The sequence below is a fragment of the Quercus robur genome, chromosome 6 (assembly GCF_932294415.1).
Source record: "Quercus robur chromosome 6, dhQueRobu3.1, whole genome shotgun sequence".
Taxonomy (NCBI): domain Eukaryota; kingdom Viridiplantae; phylum Streptophyta; class Magnoliopsida; order Fagales; family Fagaceae; genus Quercus; species Quercus robur.
In genome coordinates this window covers 46219635-46228968 of record NC_065539.1, presented here as the reverse complement: position 1 = coordinate 46228968, position 9334 = coordinate 46219635, and the positions used below count along the sequence as shown (strand labels likewise).

General features: G+C 34.5%; 1 protein-coding gene across 2 annotated transcripts; it reads left to right on the top strand.

The window, feature by feature from the left end:
- Positions 1 to 354: 354 nt before the first annotated feature.
- Positions 355 to 7637, top strand: LOC126689046 (uncharacterized). Of its 2 annotated transcripts, none has more exons than XM_050384068.1 (6): positions 355 to 724; positions 1794 to 1948; positions 4753 to 4784; positions 6451 to 6476; positions 6571 to 6649; positions 6984 to 7637. In XM_050384068.1, the coding sequence occupies exons 1-6, from the start codon at positions 598 to 600 to the stop codon at positions 7285 to 7287; spliced, it is 723 nt and encodes a 240-aa protein (XP_050240025.1). In that variant the 5' UTR covers positions 355 to 597; the 3' UTR covers positions 7288 to 7637. The 2 variants fall into 2 exon arrangements, with proteins under 2 accessions (XP_050240025.1, XP_050240024.1); XM_050384067.1 differs by having other exon boundaries at positions 6930 to 7637.
- The last annotated feature ends 1697 nt before the right edge of the window (positions 7638 to 9334 follow it).

The following is a 9334-nucleotide window of genomic DNA, read 5'->3' as shown; positions in this document are numbered from 1 at the left end:
CTAAAAAACTGGGCTTATGAGTTGATGCTAAATAGACACATTAATCAATCGAGTTAGCTTGGTTCATTGCTCGATTCTAGTCTCGATTGATCAAATATCGTATGGATTGATTTATTGACAAAATTACAATTTATATCCAAATTAAAAAAAAAAAAAAAAAGTTAGACAAAGAGGGAAAAATTAAAAATCCAAATGCAGTAAAACTTAAAAAGTAATTGCCAGCTAAAAAGTTGCCACGTGGAGGACAATATATGGATTGGGGTTTTTTTGAACTCCAATAGACTCGACCGCAGTAGAGCCTAGTCAAGTGAATGAAGTAGCGGGAGGATATAGACGTAGTCGTAGACGTCAGATAGATTCAAAAAACATAATTGACTTACCATTTCTGGAATCGCAGAAACACGACCGTGCCACCATACTTGCTTTCTTAATTTTTGTTTCTCTCTCTTTCTCGGAGAAACTGAGAATGACTCAGCATTTAAATACACCTGGCCCTTCATCTTCTTCTTCTTCTTCATCTTCATCTTCATCTTCGTCTTTATCTTTAGCTTATTCGCTCTCTGATTTCACAGTTAGAGAATTCTTGTGCGAGAAACAATGGCTAACAATGCTAGTGGAGAGTCCTCGTCCTCGATTGTCAGGTGCACTGTTTGTTTGGATGAGGTGTCTGATTTCTCTGAGAGAACCGCAGTGAAACTTCGCTGCTCTCACGTGTTTCATCTCGGTGAGCCAACCATGAATTATTTTTATTATTATTATTGTTGTTGTTTGTGTTTGTGTTTGGCGTGGAGATGGTATGGAATGGTTTTTGGGTAATGGGAGTGAGTGATGGGGGAGAGATTTTTTTGAGGTTTGAGTTCCTGTTCTGTTCTCTAGCCATGTCTTTGAGCTGTTTGATCAATTGGCTGTTCCAAAATGACTGTGCTATTATTTGTGGGATGTCTTTGTGTATACAAATAAATACAAACATAAATACACACGTATGAATGTATATGGGTATGAGTGTTTACATATGTTTGCATGTATGTACGTACGCGTATATGTATGTATATATCAATATATGTACACACGCACGCACGTGTGTGCATACACATGCATACAGATATGTAAAGACAATCAGAAGAGGGTGTATGGTATTTTCTTTGAGGGTGAGTTTTTTTTTTTCTGGGGTAACTCATATGGAAACTAGTAATGAGAGTTCACTTTTTACTCTAAAGGGCTATTGAAGCCTCTCATCCTTGCTATTATCATTGTTGAATAAGACTGCAATTCACAAAGAAATGTTAAAAAACATTATTGAGAATTTTGGTCACTTCAATAATATGTGGATATATATCCAGATTATACTGAGCTCTCTTCACTACCTCTGTCTTCCTCTTTGCTTCTCTGCTTTAAATTATAAGGTGTCTCTAATTTATGTTATGGTAATTATTCTTGGAGAAGAGGACCCCCCTTCCCTTCTTTTTTGTTAAATTTTCTCATCCTTCATAATTAGTTCTTGTTCACACACTTTCAGCCATCATTATTAGATACTACTTTCATATAAATAGTTCAAATGAACATTTCTATAACATATTTGAGTTGGTGGAACTTCTCTTTGGCTGTTAAAATGCCCAAGTTTGGCAAGCTGTGCCAACCCAAGGGCATGGACTTTAATTAAGTACATTGTTAAGGCAGATTTATATTATTATTTGATATAAAAGGTAAAATTTTTACTCACAAGCTGTCAAATAATATTACCTGTATATGGAGCTTTCTTAATTTGTTGATGTTTACTGACTCCTTTTCTTCAGATTGCATTGGTTCTGCTTTCAATGTAAAAGGTGCTATGCAATGCCCTAATTGTCGTGAAGTTGAATCTGGTGTGTGGCGGTGTTTTGGGGATGAAGGTCCGGAACAAACCATAGATCAGGAGACTATTGATGAAGTTGCTGATGAGTTTGATATGGTAAAACCGAGGTCCTCATTGGTTTATGTTTTTTTTTAATTTTATTTATATATATATATATATATATATAAGAACAGCTGGTCATGGTATTATAAAATTTTAATTAATGCTTGTCATTATACCTTTGTCTTTCTTTAGTAAGGTTGTAAATTCTTCTTCCAACCTCTTGTTTAGACATTGCTTTTGGGCTCAGTAGAGTAGATAGAATGATTGATGATTTTGGATGTAAAACCAATGGGGGACACATGAATGTCATTTTCAGCTCATCTTGATTTTGTTTTGAGGATTAAGAAGTGAATGACATATATTGATTTCTGTTAGAGTTGGTGCAGAGAAATAGAAAAAACATTGGAAAATTAAAAAGCATACTGCTTGCCTCAAAAAAATTGGGAAAAATCACCACTAATACCAGGGGATTCCAGCAAGTCAGATGGTGTGGTCAACAGATTTTGGTGACCCCGTTGGTGCTGACGTCATTGTAAGGACGCTAAAGTCAGCACACCTTATCATCGTAAACTCTTTCAGTGGGTCTTAGGGTTGGATTGGGGTGCTCTGATATTAAGTTGAGCTGTGAACCATGAAAAGAACAGGTTTAGGGCGTAATGAGTTAGGCCCCCACCTTAGCATATATTATATCGGGATTTATATCATGATTACAAAAATACCCTTATTAATATGCTAATATAAAGAAAAAAAATAGAATGAACTCTGACAATTTTTTTCTTTCACAGCCTGTTTTTCAGTTGTATAAGAGCTAATGTCAATTGTAATGTAATGAAAAAAATGTAAGAAGTTTTCTTTGTGTGGAAAGTCAGTGGATTTTTAATTGGATCTTCTTTATGAGGTATATTTCGTATTGTTGATCAATCAAAATCAATTATTTTGTCTAAAACCACCCATTTCCTTTAAAGCCATTCTAGTTAAAACTCTATTCAACAACATACCAAATGCTGAGCATTTAAAAAAAGAAAAGAAAAGAAAAAGTAATAAGCCAAGCTTCATCCTATGAAATTGCTAATGATCTTGAGCTATGCTAATTTTGATCTTCTATGAAGCATGAAATTGGCATGCTTCCATTCTATAATATCTATTAACAATCTTCATTAATATACTAAATTATAAATGACATAGATGAGGGGATTACATAGTAATGGATTCATAAAAGTAGTCAAAAAAGGCTTAACTAGAATTGAATGGATGACATTTATAAATACATCAAATCTTAAATTTAATGTTTTTCTTTTTCACCTCTCTGGTTTTCATTTTTGTACATTCCTTTGGTGCTGGTTGATCATAAAGAGCTAGAATATGAATGTATTAGCAACAAATTAGTTTTGTCAAAGGTGAGTAGGCGCTCTAGATGCTGAATGACTAGGTGAGTCATTAGAAAGGGCCTTAAGACCCTTGTGGGATGGCTATATTGTGAGGTTCTTGGCTTATCTTCTTATTGTCTAGGAAAAGTCATTAGATAGTGCCTTAGGAACCTCATGGCAAGGTTACTTTCAGAGTTTCTTGCCTTTTGTGCCTAATCATGCGTTTTAAACTGGGTGGCTTGTGCTAAAATCTAACATCTCATTAAATTAATGTCTTTATTTTTAACATGATTTGATTTCTGGCAATCTTATACTTATTCAAATTGGAATATTCTTATTTGATGATCATTTAACTTCTTAAAACAAAATAAATAACAAATAAATCTGCATATATTAAAACTGATACGCTCTCAATCAAAACCCATATTATTTGAAGTTTGTCAACTTAACTTCTCAAACCCACATTAAGTTCAGGTTGGCCTTCTTCCTGTAATAGCCGTTTTTGAATTATATATGCATACATTAAAAATGTCAAACTTGGTAGTTATTATCGTTAGTATTTAATACATTGGTCGGTGTACTGATTATAAGTTAAGACCGGGCTGATTGATCTTATATAACAAATTTAATATAATGCAACACTTCTAATGGTGTTTAAATCAATGATTACTCAAGATTTGGATTTCCAGTGTATAGTTCAATAATGGAAATGACTTTTTGGTTTTCATTATACAATTTTTAGCTGAAGCAATTAATCATATGCTTTTAAGGACAATAAAGTTGATGGTTTTTCTTCATCACTTTGTGGTTTTCTATTGAGTGTGTGAGTATGAGAATAACATTCATAATTGATCTTCCTGACATGAATCATAGTGACTTCAATTCTCGACTGTTCAATTCTCATGTTTGATGTAGCATCCATTCCTTTGCGACCCTCTAACAAGTTAAATTCCATAACAATCATAGTGACTTCAAATGAAAACTTTCACAGTTGATCCACTATGCACAAATTAAATTAATTTGCCATTTCATGTTTCATGTGAGAGTCTTTGCTTTACAAATCTTTGATTGATTGTTATCTCATTCTTTCTTATATAGGTATTAAAAAGGATATGCATCTCTTTTTGTGTGTGTGAGTGGCTGGGTGTTGGTGTGGGTGCATGGAACATGAATGCATGTGTGGGGTGTGCATCCACACTTTTAGGTATCGCGTTAAAGTCTAAAATTCTTAACCAAATGCAAGGGAAGAAAATTAGCAATAGCTTTGTTCATTTTTTTTTTCTATAATTAATTTTTTTGGAAGCCCACAATTAAGAATTACATTGAGTATACTTTTGCAAAATTTTGGTTTCAATTCTTTGTTTTATATGACCCTTACCATTTTTTTCATCATAATATTGTTTCTGCAATGTATTTTTTGTATAAAATACAATTGTTGGTTTTTCTTTCTGGCCATCTTTCTCATTGTTATTATGTTTCTGGATGTTTCAGCCAGCAAATGGAATTCAGTGCCCTCTTGGATGGTATGTATTATCTCTGGCGTGTGAGCTGTTGACTTGTTTTCTGCTTCTGTTTACAATTTAGATTTGAATATATGATATACGTACGTTAGAATCTCCTTTAAATGCTGCATTTCTCCTTATGAGCAATATTAATATAGAAAATGCGTTGGCTACTATACTATCACACACGATGCATGCATTTATCAAATATGGTCAATCCCATGTTACAAATTTGGACGTGTATCTGTTGAATTAGGCTAGAGGCATTATCATGTTTAATAAGATAAATGTTGTGCTCAGGTATCAACCTTCACAATGGGGACATACATTGGACTCCCTTGAATTTTAGTGTGCGTTTGGAATGCACGTTTTCCGTGCGTTCTAGCGTTTTGCTAAAAAATGGTGGGTCCGGTACACTGTTCACAGGACCTGCAAGTACTTTTTCCAGCAAAAACAACTTTAAAACTGGGTCCCACGGTACTATTCACACATTTAAAAATTATTTTGCTACAGTATTTTTAGTTTTCAGTTTTCAGTAATAAGCGGTATCCAAACAGACCCTTAAAAGTTATAACGTATTATATCCATATACTCTGTCTAAAGACAGAATTATTACCCAACGTTTAATGTACACATAACTTTCCCATTAATTTTATTAGTGATAGCATTTTATATCCATTAACTCTAACAAAAAAATAATGACAATAAAGCCCAACAATAGAGACCCTGCCAGAGAAGTGTGAGTTATATTTATCTACTTCTTCTCAATAGAAGCTAATTAATTATGGTATTAAATTTATGATCATTCATACTTCCTACGGTGATATTTTGGTAGGGGATACGCGATTTTGAAATCCCAAACTCAAATTGTTGGTCACGTCTTTCTTTTTTCCTTTTTTGTAAAAAGCCCAAATAAACATTTTGTATGCTCACTCAATACTTAAAAGTGTAACAAAATATGAGATCGTAGTAAAGCATTCAAATCAAATGTATCACTGGCTGCAATGCTTGTATATCACCTGTAGACCGGGACATACTCAGTTGGAGCTCTCCTGGATACCTACCATTTAGGCCTGTATAACTCTTACCCACCATGGCTAATTTTAAAATATCTGCTTTGAACTTGAACTTGAGCAATAATGTTCTTTATTCTTTTTTGTATGTATATTTTCGCATGATTAGGTTCTGTATTAAAACACCCTTCATATGATCTAGAAAAAGTTGATTATGGTATATGATTGATATATGCCCCTTGAAACTCCATTAAACCACTTAATACTTATATATATATATATATAAAAAAATCCCCTCGGAACTCCCGTGTCTAATTGTCCTTGTTGCTAGCCTTATTGTTTGCCATTACACTACTTAATGCATGTTTCTTTGACCGATCACCCATTTACTTGTATCTGTGAACCTGCTTCTTTGAATAGTGGTTGGTGGTTGTGCTTCAATGCATTCATTTTGAAATAATCATATCTAACTGCAACTAGTTTTCTTGGTGTCACTGTTCCTCAATCTTTCTCTTCCCTTGGTTGTCTGCTTTCTTGTGGATGAGGCTTTCATTTCTCCTCTTTTCTGTGTCCAACTTACATTGTTAATTTTCATATGTTCTCTGCTTAGTACCTCAACTTTGCCTTCAGGCCCAAAAGATTACTTTATTTATCTCATTCTTTTAATTTCACAGGGTAGTGGGATTGCCATCACCATGGAGTAAGTTCTTTGATTTGTTTTTTTCCCCTTTTCTTTTTCTGTGTTGGATGGAGAATTTTTTTTTTCTCTGACAATCAAATCTTTGTTGATTTAGATCCAAATGCAATGGGACGTCATGGTAATGGTTTTCCAAATATTGATTTGGTTGCTGATCCAGTTATTCTTGATCATCGGTAAGCTTTGATAATTTTGATACCTTCGTGGAAATAAGCAATCTCCCCTGACCTTATTTTGTTATATTAATCTGAAAATATTGTGCTAATTGCTCAATTTAAAACTTGATATTAGTTTGTTCAAACTTATATGAGTGATGGGTCTTTTTGGTTAATATGTGATAACTTCAAGGGAGATCATGATATCGTTCAATACCTCCTTTTTGATTCTAAAAATTTCAATTGATTCATTTTCAGCGCATCTTTTAATATTATCCCTGCCTGAACCTCATCCTTATAGGACTCATGCTCAAACATCTGTTGATACTTCGATTGGTTTTGCTAATCAACACAGCAATGATCAAGTTTATCAGAGCTTTCACTGGATGCAGCCACTGAGCAATTCACCATCACCAGTGGTGCGTGCTTCCATGTCACCCAACAGGAGGAGATCAAATCGATTGGGGGGTCGGCTTCCAGCAGGGGAGATAGCATCATCACTAGAAGAGACCAGGAACTCCAACCCTGAACATTTGGCTAATTTGACTGAACAGGACCTCCAAGCACAAGCAGATTTTACTGCTTATGAGCTTCTTTTGGAAAGAATTAAGAATGAGCGCTTTTTCCCTGATTGCAGAGATCCATCTTCAGATGCATGATTAAGCTGCCTGCAGGACTGATCATGCCCACGGGCTGAGCAGTCTGTGATGGAGGCATATGTCTAAGAAGTTGCACAGTATGGAGTCCTATATGCCAAAATTATGAGTGCAGTAAAATATATATATTTTTACTATAAGCACCAGACTTAAATAACTTTAACACCTTTTAGATTTAAGAACCTCACTATTATGCTCAGGAGTCAGGACTTGTAGCTTAGTTGTGCCATTGAAAGCTATAGATTGTTTATTTGGTGTCATTTAGCTATTTAATTTTATGCACAGTTTCTGAGGTTAGTATTAACTTATTTGATGCTGAATTGCATAAATATACATGTGAAAGAATTTGTCAAGGTTTTGCTGCAGCTGCCAACTCAATCTGATTTCAGATTTGATTAAAGCGATCATGTATGTGTTACCTATCAAGAGAGGTAATTCTTCCTCCTTGACTAATATATGTTCTCTTTTGGTGTCATTGTTTGGGATCTGTTTGTGTGCTGGTAGCATAATATGCACTGAAGCGTGCAGCTATAAAGTAGAATTTCTCAAAAGCAGGTCATTTCTGGTTAGAATTCTTTGGTCTGAGGCCATTGGGCTCTCAGAATGAGCTCTTCTACAGGCTATTTACCACCAGGTTGGGACAGGAGGGCATGATGCTCTTTTTGTTGTGTCATTCTACTTAAAACAAAATTAGCAGTCGAAACACTTCTTAACTTCTTAATAATTGAACAGAACACTGCGTTTGGATTAACTTTTTGCTGAATCGGTAAAAGTGGGCAGAAGTGCAATTGTACATAAAAAAAAGAGAGGTTTTTAAAAGACATGATAAGCCAAAATGAAAAAGCTAATTCAAATGCACATTCTTATTTCAGCTGTAATCAGTTGTGGTAGTAATGAAAGAATCTCATCTGGAAGAAGCAAAAGAAGTTTGACTGACATGTACAGGGGCATAGCATGCACAACTAGTGTAGATTTTCCAAACCTGTGCCCAGATAACACTTTCTGAGAAAAACCAGAGTGAGTGCGTAGCATCCTATTCGGATTCTAGAGATTGTCAAGCCTAATTCGCTGCTTCTCTGTCCCTTAATTGAATACGTTAAGAGCAAAGTACAAAACACTGAATGACTTTTCTTTTGGTTTTTCATAGAAGACTGCTTCAAACCACTTCTAAAGACAAGACTCTAGACAGAATTTGTAGAAGAAACAAACATTGTTGTTTTTCCCTTACCCAAATTACTTGTGTGAAAACCAAACATGTAATAAGATAGAGGGAGCCAAACTAAAAACTAAAAATGGACAATCAGTAAATACTAAATAGCCCTAATTTGAAGTTTATTCAACACTTGGACATGTCGAGTACACAAATCTTAAATTCTCCCATGACAATTGCTCTAACTCTTAACGGAGCAACAGGATTTCACACTAAAAAAACTGTTTATGGAAAATGACTCATTTTTGGTATGTTGGTTCAGACACTTAAAATGTGAGAGAAATATTTTTTGTCGTTTGGTTCGAATTAAAATTGTGTGTGTATATATATATATATATATTTTGAGAAATAATTACCACATGCTGCTAACCCTGCAGCTCGAATCCTTTTCCTCTTAGACCCTCAAACACTTTGTGTATAGGGAGGTACCAATTCAACTATAAGGTCTTTGGCTTATATATATATTAATTCTGAATAATTGTATGAACAAAAGCTTTTATTTACAAAAACATACCCCAATTGGAAAAACAATTTTATTTTTTGCAATTAGTGTGCGGCCTCATTTTGCAATCTGCCAATTTTGGTAATAACTAACACCTATCACAATGGAATTCACTTTTGTGAGAGACCTATTCCATACATCCCCTCTCATTTTGGAAAGAAAATAATGAGGTCCACTCATTTGACCTTTCATGTACCGAAAATTACATTTTTGCCCATCACTTTCACTCCCTCTCTCAAATTCATGCGTGGGCATAAAAGTAAAAGCATACATTGTTCTTTCCATTTCCTCTCTATTTCTTTTCTCCCTATTTCCAAACATTAGAAAAGTGTTTTCAT

What these genes read in the sequence shown, in the direction of transcription:
- LOC126689046 (XM_050384067.1), top strand. Translation starts at nt 598, where the DNA reads ATGGCTAACAATGCTAGTGGAGAGTCCTCGTCCTCGATTGTCAGGTGC. An exon ending in ATTCAGTGCCCTCTTGGATG is followed by an intron (nt 4,785 to 6,450) that starts GTATGTATTATC and finishes TTAATTTCACAG; the next exon opens with GGTAGTGGGATTGCCATCAC. An exon ending in GGGATTGCCATCACCATGGA is followed by an intron (nt 6,477 to 6,570) that starts GTAAGTTCTTTG and finishes TTGTTGATTTAG; the next exon opens with ATCCAAATGCAATGGGACGT.